We start from the raw sequence: 18584 nt of genomic DNA on the forward strand, positions 1-18584 counted from the left end.
ATTCCTTACAAAGACTGGCCTGGCGTTATTTAATTGGAGTTTACACACAAATGCAAATAATAGTATTCAAGAATAAAAAGGATGGTGACCAAGCCTTTCAGCTCAGTACAAATGCATAAAACCTATTTCACCCACACACCATACCATGATGTATTTTTCTAGCACTAGAAATGCTTTCTTCTCTATGGTACTCCTGCTGTTGAGAAAGCTTTTCTGATGTCAGGAAGCTTTTGAATGGCACTGAATTGAGTTACATTTACTACAGGGCTCACCATGCTATGCTGCCTTTTACGTGTCTCTGGTTTATATCTACTAGCATGGTAATTTTTCTAGGGGAGTTGAGGAAGGCAGCCACTTTAGTGAAAACCCCTGCGGGTGGGCACACAAAAGCAGAAAATGGATTCAGCTTAAGTGTTCCTTAATTAACTTCCAAAGACTGACAGCAAAGATTAGTGAAATACTGTTAGCACTGACTCGATACTCTTCCTAAGGAACAAACGCTGTAGTATTAAATTGTAACCTTTACTGAAGTACTGAGGACTGAAGACATTGATGTTCAGGATATCTGCACAAAATGACAGCACTGTTCTTGTGTCAGCATGTTGTTCATGTGTAAGTCTCTTCCAGACACAGTGAAGAGTTCAGCGGTTTCTTAAAGATGTAATACAGATTTAATCAGGACATATATCTGTCCTTTGAGCCCCTGCTCTACTCTCATATAATTAAGAATACAGAGAAAACCTTTGGTCCCAGCTGAGATTTTCAAACATTTGCACCTAAGAAAAGTGACTTTCCGTCCAGGTGTTGGTCCTTCACTCTGCAGCCACAGAAATGGTATCCTATAATTTCACTGAGGAATAATCTGGCTTTGGAGAATCAATTCCTTTTTTAAAAATTCAGATTACTTTGAGTTACAAAGTTATAAAGGATTTGTTTCTTTTTAGTCCGGGAACATTTGGTCGGTGGACTCGTCATCTGGTATGCCCATTACCACAGAAACGGAGACAGCAATCAGAGCAAAAATGTTGGAAAGTCATGCAGGATATTTCACTCAGATTGTGTAGCAGGCTTAAATATTTTTCCTACTCCAATTACAGAAAATTTTAGTGATTGAACAATTGGTCACCTGCAGAAACAACACCCCTCCCTTGACCAATGTTGACCTATATTTGGATTATTCTTTTCTAGATTCTATGACAATTGTATCCCTTCAGTTATGTCATTAGGTATGACGTATTTTAATCCCTTTGATGAATTTCAGGATTCATTATAGCCTAGTGGAGAAGCACATCAAATCTTAAATAGACCTAAATTTAGGACATATATCCAACACTTTGCGTCTGTGTGACATTAAGCAATTTTCTTAGCCTCTGTAAGTCTAATTTTTCCATCAATCAAATGGAGAAGATAGCTTATTTTGAGATTTAACTGGATAATGCATGTAAAGTCCTTTGTACGTAGTAAGTGTTCAAATGCGACAACTGTTAGTAACTGTATTATTGCACCTGAATGAAATTGGACTTTCTCCCCATTAACCTGGGCATTCTTTCTTTCCATGATGAACTGGTGAAAGTCTGCATAGACAGTACTTTATGTGTAGCAGTATTGTTTTCGCTTATAAACTATGTACGCCGTAAGATTTCAACTTCTAAAATGAAAAAATATAGGAAAAACTAGTAAAATATAGGTAATACAGGTAAACTCTTCATTTTACTCCTGGAAACTGAGGTTCAGAGACATTAATAAAAGTTGACCCCAAAGCTCATAAGATATGAAGTATTCCAACAAAGATGATCACAAAGCAAATTTCTCTAAAACAAGTTTTAGGTTTATCTTTCCTATTATTTAAAAAACAAGTGAAATAGTTGCATGTTGAAAAAAAATCCCCCAAAGCTTGGAATAGCAAGAGGAATTAAGAGAATGTCCTAGCTTGCTGCATGTTAGACATTACAGATTAAAAATGTTTGACAGCACTTAGACACTGAAACATGTTTGATCTTTAGATTCTTTTTAGCACTTTCTTTGCTGGGATTGTCGTATCCTTATACTAACTACCTTTCTCTTCACTCTTTCCCATCTCTGCTTAACATTCGTGAAATGTGCTCCTTTTAAAAAAATATGAAAATCAAGTAAAATCTGTCCACATCATAAGTCATATGAGGACCATTTTTGCATGTCCTCTTAAGCCATCTTATCCTCTTGCATGACTTTTATTATTATCAATAGAGATAACATGTAATTTAATGTCTCTAGTGCATAACTCTGCCCTAATCTCCAGACCTATATCTCCATTTGCCTACTCCATATCCAGCACTTTGAACTCATGCAGCCTTTCCAAACTAACACGTCCTAAATGAACTCACTGTTTTGTCCCTACACCAGTTCTACTTCTGTTTTGTCTCTCTCAGTGAACTGCATCACTCTTAACCCAACTGCCCTGTTGGAAACGAAGGTATCATTCTTTGGGCTTTCCTGTCCTCTAGCCTTTCACGTCCAGTCAATTACCACGTCGTGTCCATTCTTCCTCGGCACTATCTCCTGGATGCTTCCTGGTCTCTTCATCCTCATACAACCACCCTGTTCAAGCCGCCATCACCTATCACCCATATTTCTCCAACAGCCTTCAGAGCAGTTCAATCTAGTCTCTGCATTTTAGCCACGGCAGAGTAATATCTCAAAAATGCAAATCTGATTTTGTCACTCTCCTTATAACCTGCTGGTAGTTTCTGATTTCTATTTCAACAATAAAACACACCTTCTTTACATGGCTACCCAATCCTATCAGATTAACTCCTTGCCCAGCCAAATTCTTCTTTGTTATTCACTCCTTTGAGCTGTAGATTTGTGCTATATCTAAGCTTTCAGTTCCCTGAAAGCATCACATGCGTTCAGCCTTTGCACTTGTGAACACACTTTCCTTCTCTCTTTGCCGGTTACTCTGATATTGTCCTCAAATTTCAGCTAGGAAATCATGTTTTCAAAGAAGCTCTTCCTGAAAGAGAAAGCTGTTCTTTCCTCAGCAGAGCACTTATTACATTTATTTTATGCTTGCCTGTTCACTTATCTGTGTACCCCCCAGAGTCTGAAAAGTCCATAAGTTCAGAGCTCGTGTCCCCTTGTAGCTATTGCACTGAGAAATATGTGAGTACAGAGGTGCTTCACTCATATTTTTAATGAATAGATGTATGAATGAGTGAATTTTTGATTCTTAAAAAAATCTTTGCTGAAGAAAGGAATAAATATTTATTAAACTGCAATGTGACACTATCCAGAGATTCCATCTCTTGATTTACTCCACCAGGGGATCTTTAAAGTGGCAAGTTTCTTCTTCCAAAGCTAAATTTGTGTTGTACTTTATTAAGTTAAAATTTTACACTGTGAAGTTATTTAAAGTAGAGGATACCACTGTATTTGCTTATAGTTAATCGTGTACTTTCTGGTGAAGTTTTATGTTTGTGAATCTGTTCAATGTACATTTGCCTTGTTCCCTTCACTACAATGAAAGCTTTCTGAGGGTTGGGATTATTTATTTGCTTTGTTTTATTTTATCCTTAGAAAACTTGTGGTGCTTCCCACAATGTAAGACGTTAGTGAGACCTGAGTGATTAAAAAATAAAATAAAAAGTTAGAAGTGGAAGGGAAAGGACAAATGGGAGAAAACAGAGAGGTATACACAGGACTTCTGATCTATTAAACGGGGGCTGGGTGATTGCTGGTAACATTCCTGACAAACTCCTGGTCCAGTGTTTGCATGGTACTCTAATGCCTTAAAATCAAAGCCTGTGGCATCCAAATTCCCCAGTCCTCTTCTGGGGTGAAAAGCTTCTAAGAGCTTTGGCTACCCCACTCCTAATACCTCTTTAGCTGTCTACACCAGGGAATTGTAATGCTCAAATGAAACACTGATACTAATAAAGCATTTAGCAAATATTATGTAGTAGTAGATACTGTACCTATGGTTCCACAAACTTGTCACCACTAGGCACTTGTTCTAGAGGCAGACTGACAGTATGGAAAGGTCATATATGGGGCTCCGATAATACTAACTTTGCCACGTACTGGCTTTGTAAATTCAAGTCAATCACTTGGCCTCTCTCAGCCTTGTCATATGTAAAAAAATGACATCACCCTTTACTCTTGAAAAGATCTAGCAATGTACAAGTGAAAATGCCTGGCACTTAATAAATAATAGTTTCTTTCTGAACCTTTACTTTTTTCCCATGTGCATCTTGTAACAATCCATATGGAAAAAATTTTTTGCCAACAAAACAAACTGAACCAAAGTAATCATTAAACGTATTTTCTATTTTAAAATTAAACCTCTATCTTTCTATCTATATTAATAAAAACAGAGAGATGTCTAGATAGCAGATAGGTGTTTAGGGTAGACTATTAATTCTGTTCTGGCTGACATTCAAAATATTGGCTTTTTCTCTGAGATCAACTGAATTTAAAATAAAATTTCTGTATATTTAAATACAAAATAGAGTTTCCTATTAAACTAGTCAACTAAAGCTACCGGACATTATCTAAGTCTAAGGTAGAAGTAAGACTTTCTTCAAATCCCTCTTGATAAAATCATTTCTAATTTTCATTACTTTTCAGTAAAAAACAGACATTATTATATATTTCACAGGATTGTTAGGAGGATAATGTACAAAGGACCCAGCGCTGGGCTTGGAACAGAGTATAAGCTCACAAGACACGTTAAAGCCTTTTTAACTTAACTATCACTTAAACATCAAAGCACTTCCCGGGTAGGTAATTTTTAACTTCCTGAGTTTTCAGATTATTTCGAATGACAGTCTTCTGACTCTCCTCCAGTTTGTGAACCAAAAGATTCATCCAGCGAGTTTGTTCCTCTTTTTATCTACCATGAGGAAAATTCAAGAGGGACAGAAAAATATTCAAGTCCTGGGGTCCTATCTCTCAGTTTACCGCTCTCACTTTCATTACAAGATTACTCACAGTCTTCCCTCTTGTTCTCTCTTTTCTCACAAGAAAGCACAAACTTTTTTGAACTGTGATGACTAAGACCCTTTTCCTCCTTTTTCTGCTCAGAAACAGGGATTATTTTATGGTAATTAGGTTTCCCTCAGGAAGAGTAGTCTAGGATAAACCCTCCCCCTTTTTGGAAGCCTGTTGGACTCAATTTTCCATATATTTATTACCTTCCTCGTTCGTTTAATAGCCTCATCTGATGGGTTTCTTTGTTAAACGAGTTTAAACACGGAGATTAAAGTTACTAAACAGAAGCTTTTGCAATCAAAGCAAAACAAACAAACAAAAAGATAAATTGTGTATTAAAATTGCTTCAATTCTTCACCAGGAAATTTTTAAAGTTTAATCACCTAATGATAAATGGTGTTGTAAAAGAAACTGTACACAGGAGAAAACACATAGGTGTGACTTTGCCCTTTGAAAACACTAAATCATGAAAGACAAATTGATTGATGCAGCCAACTTAGAATCTTAGTCGCACTATAAAATCAAGCATAAGATAAATGTGTATGTGAAAATTCTTTTGCACTCTCATCTTTCTGTTTAGAAGGTTGTGCCTGATGTTGGTGCGCCTGGTAGGAGGAATAATTTTCGGGTAAATTAGCACTTACCATCGTCTTTGTCAGGGATGATTGTAACCTGAGCCCCTGGGAACTCTGATCCAATTCTCCCACCCATCGGCATGCTCAGGAGAACGTGGAATGTTTCCTTCTCTTCGTACAAGGAGTCGTCAATTATAACGACCCGGCACATTTTTTCCCGCTCGTCTTTGTCAAAGCGGATAACACTGGTGTGGTCCTCGGGCCGGGATATGTAATCAGAATAGGACAGCACTGATGTTGGCACAGTTCCTCTTGCCGTTCCTGGAAACAGAGAGAATCCAAAAGGGGTTTATGTAGAACATACTACAAGGGTACCTCCAGAAACAATTATTTTCATATGCAGCATTTTCATGGTCCATCATATCTATGAACACCCCTGGAAACTGCAACATCTCCTCCATGCTGTGTTAGCATCATGAGTCACCTTTATAATGGTCTCCAACATCTGACAAATAGTACATTTCAAGTGTTTTCTCCTCTGCTTCCTGCCAGTGGTCTTTTAAAACAACACAATAATACAGAATAATAGCTTAGTATTCAAATGCTTACCGTGTGCAGGCAGAGTGCCAAGCGCTCTACATGCATTGCTTCCGTAATCCTCTTAACCACTCTATTGGGCTTTACACGTTTGGTAACTGAGGTTTACAGAAGTCCAACCACTTGTTCTGGGACCCAGAGCTCAAGGTTGATCCTGAAATTTGCATTTTAACCGCTATTCTTTACTGCCTTTCAACTCACATATGTTAATGAACATTTTAATGAAAGTGTGCAGTGTCAACTGCATTTATGACCTTTTCTTTTACATTCTTAGAAAAGTCTACCTGTTTCCTAGAAAGGTGTTTAGTATATTAATGAGTATTATGTATTAATTTTAATTTTGTATTGCATAAAATCACCTTTCAGAGGGTGCTTACTCAATGAGCAAAACAAATGTTTTGAAATGTGGTTGCTACGAGTTTCAGACCAGTTTGAAATTAGTTTCTTTTCCTTGGGTATGCATTTCTTTGCCTCTTTTTTTGTTGTTGTTTTTAACAATAACCCCCTTCTACTTGAGCAGGCTTGAGGGGGAGAGGGGAGCTTCATCTTCTTACAACCCCAAAGGCCTTGAGTATTAAAGCAACCAAATGAATCAGAAATGTTTTCAATAAGCAGCAGAGTCCTTCCAGGTCCTCAAAGGTGCCACAGTGAAGGAAGACGTCCGCATGCATGCTTTTTTCCTATTTGAAAACTGGACTAGTAAAGTATAACTTTCGTGGCATAATGTTATGGCTCCAACATGTTAAAGAGGCTTATGTATATCTTTGCGGGGACATTTTAGTTCATTCGCAAATCGAGCTACCTTGCCGCGTATAACAGATCACCATCAACTCCCGGCTCACATCTCCACTTCTCCTGATGGGAATGAGCAGTTCACCAATGTCCTCCTCGATGGAGTATTCAGACTGGGGGATGAATACAGTTGATTCTAAGGAGAAAACACAATTGTTTTTGTCTGAGCGTCTTACATATGACATAATCCTGTGCAAATTAATTGCTCTCATGATTGATAATTTCCCCTGGCATATTCTTTTAGAATAGCGCAGTGTGAGGGGAAGGAGGGAAGACAGGGGAGAAGAAGCAGGTATAGAGTGTGTAGGCTCCGGGCTAGTGAATTCTTAACCTAGAAATAAAATGCAACATTGCTTTTATCTCCAGTAATTGCTTTTTTTTTTTCTCAGTTAATAAGTGCTGCTGACACACTTCCTTTAAATCCAACTTTGTTCTCTCGGGGAAGATCACCACCTTCTGATGGAGTAGTTGACTTTTAGACTTAGAAGAGACCTCAGAAGTCATCTTGTCTCACCTCTTACTTTGATGAGGAAACTTGGACCCACAGAGTTTGTCAAGGGCTCTTACTGGTCGAGTCAGGATTACAACTCAGATCTTGTAATGTCCACTCTATTATTATTTTTTTTACCCCAAACGTGTTCCTTTTGAATGATTAATGATTAAAAGTACATACAATGGGGCTTTCCTGGTGGCGCAGTGGTTAAGAATCCGCCTGCCAATGCAGGGGACAAGGGCTCAAGCCCTGGCCCGGGAAGATCCCACATGCCGCGGAGCAACAAAGCCCGTGCGCCACAACTACTGCGCCTGCGCTCTAGAGCCCGCGAGCCACAACTACTGCGCCTGCGCTCTAGAGCCCGCGAGCCACAACTACGGAAGCCCGCGTGCCTAGGGCCCGTGCTCTGCAACAAGAGAAGCCCACGCACCGCCACGGGGAGTAGTCCCCGCTCGCCGCAGCTACGCAAAGCACGCACGCAGCAAGGAAGACCCAACAGAGCCAAAACTAAACAAATAAAATAAATTAATAAATTTAAAAAAATCTATAGATTAAAAAAAAAAAGTACATACAATGGATTATTACTCAGCCATAAAAAGAAACGAAATTGAGTTATTTGTAGTGAGGTGGATGGACCTAGAGACTGTCATACAGAGTGAAATAAGTCAGAAAGAAAAACAAATACCGTATGCTAACACGTGTATGTGGAATCTAAAAAAAAAAAAGGTTCTGATGAACCTAGAGGCAGGACAGGAATAACGCAGAGAATGGACTTGAGGACACGGGGAGGGGGAAGGGTAAGCTGGGGCGAAGTGAGAGAGTATCATGGACATATATACACTACCAAATGTAAAATAGATAGCTAGTGGGAAGCAGCCGCATAGCACAGGGAGATCAGTTCCATGCTTTGTGACCACCTAGAGGGGTGGGATAGGCAGGGTGGGAGGGAGACGCAAGAGGGAGGAGATATGGGGATATATGTATATATATAGCTGATTCACTTTGTTATACAGCAGAAACTAACACACCTTTGTAAAGCAATTATACTCCAATAAAGATGTTAAAAAATAAATAAATAAAATAAAAGTATAATAATGCATTGTTTGACACTTGGTGTTTTTGTTTGTTTATTGTGTTTTAAACAGCAGTCCCTTTAGAATTTAGAAATCTATGTATCACTGTAAGGGACACATCTGTGGTTTCCCTCCTCCTCTAGAGGAATAACAATAGCACAGAGTATACATTATATTTATATAATACTATGAGTCTCAATGATTCATTTTTAAGGTAGTGCAAAGGTACACTAAATAATAAAAATGGCATATTTAAATTGTTGAAAATCACGGTTCAATGTAAAACTACATTTAGTTCAATAGAACGTTTAGTTCAACAGTTTGACATGATAACCCTCAAATAGATACTTTGGAAGTTGCTTGGGAGTCTGTTTCACTGAAAGTCCCACACACACAAGGAAAATGCTTCATGATTATTTTTAAAACAGTAAGCCACACTGCTTTGGATGATTATAAAAGACGCTGGAATAGTGGATGCTGGCCGTGAAGGTCCATGTTCCACCCTTCTCCACCCTGCCCTGTGCTCCAGGGGCTGACTAATGAGAACCACGTCAAAAGTTTCCCTTGTGCTCTGGCTCTGGCTGAGTCAGCCAGAGGGCAGCGCAGGCAGGACTTGGAGGGCGAGAGCAACGTGGGGTCAGCATTCGTCCCCCTGGCTCCCCTCAAGGCTCCAGAGCTGGCTGTACCCCACCAAGTAAAGGTCATCGTGCCCACTGGCCGCCCTAGCTCGCTCACTGGTCCAGCCAACTTCTCCTTCCCTTTCCCCCGAGGCCTAGAGGTGGTGATGGTACCCACTCTTACCAGCCTTGGGGCACTTAACTGAACCTGGTGGTTTCCCAATTCTCGCCCTCATCTTTGCAAAAGTCATGTTATTAAATTATTTTAAATTTGCTAATTTTGAATGTGCCATTTGTTTTCTCCTGGGACTCTGACTGATACAGCAATTGAAAAAATGGCACCATTAAAAAAATCTATGGATGTAAGATTTTATAACTAATTATTCATTTATCAAACATTGATTGGGTGACTTCTACTTGCCAGACACTGAACCAGGCACAGGAGTCATGGAGGTAAACAAAATCCCTGGTCTTACGGAGTTTTCTTTCTTGTTGGGGGTGGGGAGGAGGAAGAAAATAAACATATATTCAAGAAAATATATAGTATGCCAGGAGGTGACAAATGATATGAAGAAGACGGAGTGTGCCGGCGGGGATGCAGGGGGGCACGGTGGGTGGAGGGTGGAGGGAGGGCTGGGGCATGGTATGTGCCACGGCAGGTCTGTATTATACAGGAAAGTGTCTGTGATAGTTACATTTGAGCTGAGATCGCAAGGTGGTAATGAGATACCCTATGTGCGTAACTTAGGGAAGAGAATTCCTGGCAAAGGGAATGAACAAGTGTATATACTTCAGGCCAGGTATATGCAAGGAACGGCCAGGACGCCAGTGTGGTTTGATGGTCTGAGTAAACTGGGCAAGGAGGAGAGGACAGAACATGGGCCGGTGAAGTGATGATGAGTGGGGGTGAGTGGATCACCCGAGCTTTCAGGACCACTGGCAGGGCTTTGGTTTTTACTCAGAGCAAGATACTGTGGAAATAAACAAAGACCACGCAGTGGGATGAAACAAGCAAAGGCTATTTATTCAGCCACCATCACTTGTATGTGGCTGAGACCCAAAGGCAGGCAGAGGAGTGGGAAAGTTTTACAGTGGAATAAAACTTACGGTTACCAAAGAGGAAAGGTGGGGAGTTTGGAGTTTGGGATTAACAGATACACGCTACTATATACACCGAGAGACAAAACAAGGGTGATATTACAGAAATAGTAAACTCTCTAATAAGTCAATAGAGACACAGAAACAAATGACTGCAGGCACATCCTCTCAGTGTAAACAGTGGTTATCTTCACGTGGCAGGACAAGTGACTTTTATTTCTTTAAATCTCTCAATTTTTGACAATGAACATGTGTTACTTTTATATTTTCAGATTGGTTTCATTATTCTTTGTTTGGAAAGATAAAGCTGAATAAAGTGAATGCATGCTTTATTAGTCAATGTGACTGTACTGAAAGGAGTACTTTGATTTATCTAATGGCAATTTTTATTTTTAGGTTTTGACTGTGCTGTAAAACTTAGGCAAAAAAATGACTTCTGTTCTCAGAAATAAAACAGTTGTAGCTACATTTGAAAGATGTCCTTTTCTCAATTATATTGAGTGGATTACAAAAACACCAGACTCTGCTAAAAACATGATAGAAAAAATATCTCCTAAAAATCTTTCCTATAATAGAACAAAGAAGGGAAAGAAAATGCAGTGTCTAGATGAAGGCACTGAGTGTTCATCATCTTTAAAAAGTTTGGCACATTCAAAAACAACTCAGAAGATATTCCGGTACATCTTCAGGCTGCTCCGGCACCCTCAGACTAGCCAACAAATGGTACTTAATGCGGAGTCTGCCACGGATGTTTGAACATCAGTGGAAAGCTTTCAACATTTCAATGGTTTTTTTGTTTTGTTTTGTTTTAACTCTGAAACAGATATGGTAATATAGGCTAATTTAACAGGAACTTAAAAGAACAGAATAATGAAAACGTATCTAAGTCACATGACAATAAGTGTTACAAGTTCACATCAGGATACCATGAGGTCCAAAAATTATTCTGAAGCACTAAGCTAATATTTCGGTTAGAGTGAATCTCTGGGTAATCTTTGTTCATATCATTAAATGTTTTTATTTTGTGAATGTAGAAAATTTTGGAAAGTTTTCCATCACTGAAATAGTTTTACTTTGCACCACCTTTTTCCTTATCTACCTTTTTGGGGCCAAAAATGTACAAATGTGTGCTGTCCTTTGAACAAGTGTTTAATATTTTTTTCTTTCTCTTAAGACAAGACCCATGCTGCACAGCAATAGAGTTCAAAAAGAAGAAAGCTTTGACACTCACTGAAGTTGAAGCTCTTGCATGCTTTATCATTTTGGTGTCATCAGCTGCAACTGACTATCATTTCATTAATTCTGGACCTTCTGTTTTAGCACACTCATGTCAAAATATCAGCTAGCCAGTGATCTCTTTATGTCAACATTTCCGATGGTACAAAATTTTAAAAGTAATAATATTTGAATTTCCTATAGTAGTCAGCCTATGTCATCTGAATTCTATCTCATGAAATGGGTTTGGTTCACTCAGCACACAAAAGTTTGCCTTTTCTTTGTATCCGATAAGATTAGAGTTCTTGAGGTATAAGCTCTACTTTCCTCTAGAATGGTATGTTTATGCTCTACTATATATTATATAGTATTAACCTAAACGGGTCCCGCCAAAAACGATTAGAGATCATATATTTTAATCCACTAGTTCATGGCTATGTTTTGACATCATTAAAATATCAGAATGAGCCCAAACTTTCAATCAGAAGTTTGCAGATACTTCAAGTGTACAAACTAAACAATTGTATAAAATACTTATAGGCTTCGGGTATCTATGTTAGGTATCTGTACTCAAATACCTATATTTAAGGTCGTGTTCTCCTAATAAAGTACATAAAAGTCATTTTACTGGTTAGAAATGACACACAGTAAAAAAGGAAAGGGATCTTTATATGAAATCAAAAGTTTTAGTTCTTCATATTTTCCTCTTCCCAGAAATTAAAGTGCTTTATATTAATTAATATCTATATGTTTCTAAGGGTGAGGAAAGATGGTGTAATTTCTCACGGTTAGGGAACCTAGTATGCAGAAAGTTAAGAATCTTCATCCCAGGTTAGATACTTCTGTGGACACTGTGATTGCTCCCCTTATCATAACACATAGCATCTGTATTGTTAAATGTAACAATTTAGTGGAATGTAATCACCGAGTGATATGATGCTTCAGGGTCAGTGTGCCTTCTTCACTCGGGCATATATCCTTAGCTCTTAGCAGAATTCCTGGCATATAGCAGATGCTCAATAAACATTTGTTGAACACACAGATACATCATGCAAGGGCTAAAGTGGTCTTGATTATTTTCCTAGAACACTTGCTTTTATTCACCTATACTCATATATTGGAGGCTTGATGTATAAAGACAAAAGATAATAGAATAAGAATAAAAGGAATTACTTGTTCTTTTTTTTATGTAGAAGAATAGGTGAAACAATGCTGCTATGGCAAAATATACTGTTTAATTATGATTTTGGATATTATTTCATTATTCATGTGAAATGACAGGCAACTGTATAACTCAGGAAAGAGAAGAGCTTTGGAGGAAATATATGTATATTTGTCTGTTCAAACACTGGCTCTGGCACTTATTAGCTGGGGGACTTTAGGAAAATAAATTCTTTGAGCCTCAGAGATTTCATTTGGAAATTGATATATAAATTGCAGAGTTGTAAACATAAGGTTGGAATGAGATAAGGTTGTAGAGGTCCTAATGCAGCGTCTGGCTCACAGTGGGCACCCCAGTATGGTAGACATTGGTATGATGATTATTATCAAACCCTTTGCCTAAGGAATAATCCTTTCGGACTTCTCTGGGTTGGGTTAGAAAACAGGGCAGGAGGAATAACAGTGATCTGAAATTTCCTCGAAGCCCTTCTTGTCTTATGGAAATTTGCTGTCAGCTTTTGATCACAATCCAGCCTAGTGGCAGGGGATCTTTTAACAGAAGACAACTGTTACCATTCAACGGAATTTCGCAGAGGAGTGCCCATCCCCTGAAATGCAATGTAATTTCACCCATCTCTGCCGATACTAAAAGAAAACCAAATAAAACAGCTTTCAAGTGGTTGACTTAGGCAGAGGCTAAAAGGTGGCCCAATTTCTTGGGTTCCTCATCCAGAAAAGGAGTTAAACATTTCATGCACTTAAAAACCCCTCCCACCTGGAACTTTCTATGGGCATATGCAAAAGATGGAGATCGTGGAATCAAAGTGAAACAAGGGAGGACAGCAAAGTGACAGAGGAGGATGAAGGAGAGAGGTAAAAATCATAACGGTAGCAGATTTTCCATGGGTGTGCACCCTGAGGCTGCAAAAACACCTGCAGGCGTAGGGGGTGTGACGCAGAGAGGCTTACCTCTCTGCTCCGCAGTCTGTTCTCTGCTTATTTTAGTTTTTCTCTTTGTACCACAGGCTTCAATTGATGAGGAATTGAATTTATTGATTTACTTAATCAGTGACTAAACCCATTTGCCTAGGAAGTCATTGATTTGCATAATCGTGGCAGAACGCTGTATTCCCTCTTTGTGCTCCAACAGCATTTTGTTGAATAGTACCAAAAGCTCCTTTTCAGTCTCCACTTTTATGCAACAAAATAAGTCTGTTCTGGACAAAAATGTGGGCTCCCGAAGCCCCATCTGATAGTTGAACTGTGCTCGGGTGGCCCCTCCCGGATGCAGGGGAAGGTCCCAGCATGGCTGTGAGATCTGTGTGTGCCCATTTGGGAGCTTTGGTTCCATTCTACCCATGGCCACTCCAGGGCTGTCAGGGATGAGGATGGGGTGCACTTGCACCAGGCTCTCACTGGTGTCTGCCCCTCGAGTCAGGCTGCACTCTTGCACAGATGATGCAGGAAAACACAACGACTGCACCAATCTTTAGAGAGGAGTCAACTTTATTGATTATAGATAGAGCCATGGTGCCCAATCAGAGAGTCACAAACATCTGGAGGCATGAGAAGCATTACAGAGCATCCATATGGGCACTGAGTGTTGATTCGAGTTAAATAAATAAGCACCTAAGTGTGTTTGTTATTTCTGCGGTAGACGTATATACTCATTTATTGAATAAAGTAATAGTCATTAAAAAGCTTTACCTGAGCCATGACTATGTAATTTAAAAACATAAATCGAGCGAGAGTATTATAAGAGTATAATTATGAACATGTGAGAATCCATGATGTATGTATGTATGTATATGTGTGTGTGTGTGTAGAAAGTTTATGTTAATAAGTTTTTTTGTCATAAAATTTGGGAACCAATGTTCTAAAATTTGTCTCATGTGAAATTGAGAGCATCCTATAAACATCAAGTTAAACGGTACGTATGACTGAAAGGTAGTGAGGTAAAGGAGTGAATGAAAGAATGTATACAATGTGTTAAGTACACTCACTGTCTGGCACACGGCAGGTGCTCAATGAATTTCAGTTATTATCGTTATCAGTACCAGTTACTGGTAAGTAAAGTACTGGCAAAAGTGTGTACTTGCACGTGTTTATATAAACTGGCTAATAAGTAAAAGCAGTTCCCAGCCTAAGATGAAGCAGAGTTGATTATTCCCCCTCTTGTTCCCGTAACACTGTTCATTCTTTGTTATGTTGATACTACATCACATTCTGCCACCATAACTTATTTACAGGGCTCTCTTTCCCGTTAGACTATATGCTCTTTGATAGAAGGGACTGTATCCTATTATCTTTGCATCCCCAATACATAGTGCTGTCCCCAGTAGAAGTGTGAGCTGGATACATTTTTAATACATGCAAAAAAAATCTCATAACATGTCCTAGAGTTAATATGCAGCAGAGGGAGAGCTTATAGGCACAATGGTTCCTAGAGCTAGTGAATTCACATGTGAAGAGTTACAAGCGAGTGTAGAAAGAAATAATCAAAATTTTGAAATGGTTGGGAAAGTGATCCTTTGCGGAAAGAAAAAAGGTTATTTAATCTCTTAATATGAAATCTAACATTGTATTTATGCTATTAGAAATAACAACAATATTTGTATTTTGCTTTATGTTGTATGGAACTCTTTCATAAGAATGCTGCAACATGAGAATAATTAATTTTCCTTATTGTGTGCATTAGGAAACTAAATCTTCATAAAAGCCATTTGATTTGATTAAGATCATACAACTATAAATTGTAGAGTTGGGAAACAAACCCATGTCTTGTAATTTCAAGACCACTGATCTTCAACAGGACATGAACTATACCAGGCATTTGCTGTACCAGCACACTTGTCAGCCATCACAGGGATGATCATGGCCTGGAATGAATAGGGCTGAAATTCATCTAGAAAATGCCAAGACAACTCAGGTGACCCTTACATAAAATGAAATTGTGGCAAATTTTAATTTGGTAGCCTTCAAGAGTATAGGTTATATAAGGAGTGTGTGTGTGTGTGTGTGTGTGTGTGTGTGTGTATGTATATTGTGTGTATTTGTTTTTAAAATCCCACTTCTCAGACTTATTACGGGCAGGGAGTATTGTGTGTCACTCTGGGCTTATAAATAGGAAGGCACAAATGAGTTTAAGTGTCCTATCCCTGAAGTCAAGTATGGCAGTTATACCAATGGGCAAATAAAACATCAAGAAATGGCTTCAAACAAACTGTAACTAATGGGCCAGTTTATATGTATTAAAGCTGTCATGGGCTTGTTCAAAAGAGAGAAAAGCTTTATTATGCTAGCACTTACCCCAAACTCAGGACTAGAAGAAAATTTAATTGTTTATTCCTAGATAATGCAGATAAAATTAAATGTTATTAAATGCTAATGAACATTTCCTTTCTGTTCTTTAACGGAAATGATAAACATAACTGAAGTTCATATTCAACTAAAGGAAGAGATGTTAGTTAAACAAACAGAGTCGGAGCTCCGGTTCTCTTATCCTCTCTCCTTAATTATGCTCAGTTGTTAAACCCAGAGATTTCCACGTATGTCTCCGTTTCACGTACTCAGTAGATTGTATCTTCACAGAACATTTAAGAGTTTTCTGACTAACGAAATAAGTAGGCTGGCAGTTTAGAAGAAAGTCACGTCTGTCTTCTGACAGGATTTCAGCTTTAGAGGAGGCTCACCAAGCTTTGTATAAATGCCAGCCCTCAAAAAGCCAATTCAACCTTTTTTTTTTCCTGGCTGCCTTGAGGCAAGTCAAGACTGGAGGAGTATGGCAGGGGAGGGAAAGGTCAATTTACACTCAAATCAGTGAGGTTCATTTTAACCAACATCAGCCAAGGGTGTGCATTGACAAGAAAACATGATCTAATAGAAATTAAGAGCAATGATGCAAGATAGTTTTCACCAAGGAGAGGGGGTGGGTTGGTGGCTATTATGTAACAAATGTGGAAACATATGGCAGAATGAAAAGTTTTGGCTGGTGAATATATGAAGAAATTTGAATAAAGTGTTATATGGAGAACAAATTAATCCCCAAATGGTCTAATTCTTAAAGCATTTGTTTAAAGGACATTTTAAAACACAGTTAAAAGACTTTAAAAAGTCATGAAATAATTCTAGAAAAATGAGATGAGCGACGTCGGTTCTAAAGGATAAAATTATAATAAGAGAAAGAACATATTAATAATCCTATGTATATTTGTAGTTCATTGACTTGAAAAAATATAGCTTCCTTTCATTAATTTTTGGGTTCTCTCTCTCATCAGCATATCTGAGAATACTGAACCATTCATCTAGAAAGTTCTCTCTATGGAAAATCCAAACATTGAATTTAAAACCTCCTTTATAAGGTGTTTTGTCATAAAAACCCAACAGTGACTACACCAGTGAGTTGATGGTAGCTCTTACCATCTCCTGGGTCCACGATCTCCACTGTGGTCACTGCAGGGAATTCCAGGGCAGCCAGCACGGGCTCTGAGAGAACCACCTGGAAGGTCTCGGACTGCTCATGTTGTCCATCACTCAGGATCCGCACTCTCCACGTGGCCCGGGTCTGGCCTGGGTTGAACTGCACTTGTTTCTGTGCTTTGCCCTTGAAGTCTTTGTCTTTTTTTGCAGTCCCATCTCTTGAGCCAATACCTTCACAGAAACACAATATCATTTCCTTTGTTTCATTTTCAACTAGGTTATTAAGGCTTTCCTTGTTGTTAACTTTTTGTGTGTCACTGTATCCTGTCAGTGCAAAGTAAATCCTGCTTTGATTCCGTGAAATGGATAATTGGGTATGGGTCTTACAATAAAAGTGTTCTACTGTAGGTGTTAAGCAGTCCATGATTCTGTTCTACTCTTGCCCCATTATGGTTTTGCTATATATTCTTTGAGCTAAGTTTGTGTTAGAACCACTTGTAAAACAGGACCGAGGAAATTGATGCTCACATTCTGAAATAGTCTCACACCCACAAATTCGTACAATCTAAAAACTCTTCACATTTACTTTTTTGCATGGGTTGTATTGCATGTGTTATATTTTAAAAACTTAAGAAAAATTCTCTAACTAGAAAATATAAGCCAACAAGAGACTCTGTGAGTCAAAGAATTCTTTGACAATCTAAGCTGTAAATGGCCAAGCATAATAATAAAAAATTATAATATTCTCTAAACATTTAACGGAACTAGGACCCTTAAAAAATCTAATTCAGTGTTTGTCAACATGACTATTGCCAGGTTTTTCTTTGTGGAGCACTCCAGAATTCCACGAAGCCATGTGAAGAGAATTGGAGAGCTAAATATATATGGTTATTATGAGCAGTACTCTGTTGGTTCACTCAAGGTCCATTTCAGTTAGCTGGGAAGGTTAAAGGATCCCTGAGTCTCTAAGTACATTACAAGAGCATCTTTATTTGCCATTACTATGCCACACACTCAAATCATAAGATATATTATCTATAAAGCAATGAGGAAGAGTCAACAAATTCAACATCATGGAAAAATTACAAAATTGCAGTTAGAACTCGTTCTAGTATATTTTCAAGTACTGAATCAGAACCTCTTAATGATACAAGTTAATAGAATAATTTTCAAATATATTCCTTTAAACACTGGCATTTTCAGAGAAGTTGGTAGAAAGACACATTTAAAAAAAGAAAAATAAAATCTTGTGCCTATTAGAATTAAAAAGTCTGAAAATAAATTCTTTGTACCATTTCTCACTTAACTGAAAAAAATTATCTTATTTTCAGAAAATGCCCTTTTGTTCTTCAAACTAGAAATGAAACTGGACCAAGTAAGATCCATTCAACCACAAATGTTCATTGGGTGCCTACTATGAGCCAGACAGAACAGATAAAACCTCTGTCCTGTGGTGCTTATGCAAAATTAATTTGTTTTTTTTTTTCAGGTTCTCATTAGTTATCTATTTTATACCTAGAATCAACAGTGTATATATGTCAATCCCAATCTCCCAATTCATCCCACCCTGCAAGAT

General features: G+C 38.3%; 1 protein-coding gene across 3 annotated transcripts in view; it reads right to left on the reverse strand.

The window, feature by feature from the left end:
• FREM2 (FRAS1 related extracellular matrix 2) overlaps positions 1–18584 on the reverse strand; it is a 153756-nt gene that overhangs the window by 63894 nt on the left and 71278 nt on the right. For all 3 annotated transcript variants that reach the window (XM_061171224.1, XM_061171225.1, XM_061171223.1), the window contains exons 4-6: positions 17009–17239; positions 6943–7068; positions 5613–5864 (exon numbers count right to left, since the gene is read on the reverse strand). In XM_061171224.1, coding sequence (XP_061027207.1) covers positions 5613–5864; positions 6943–7068; positions 17009–17239 — 609 coding nt within the window. The remainder of the gene's footprint in view (positions 1–5612; positions 5865–6942; positions 7069–17008; positions 17240–18584) is intronic.

The sequence above is a fragment of the Eubalaena glacialis genome, chromosome 16, assembly GCF_028564815.1.
Source record: "Eubalaena glacialis isolate mEubGla1 chromosome 16, mEubGla1.1.hap2.+ XY, whole genome shotgun sequence".
NCBI classification, from domain to species: Eukaryota; Metazoa; Chordata; class Mammalia; order Artiodactyla; family Balaenidae; genus Eubalaena; species Eubalaena glacialis.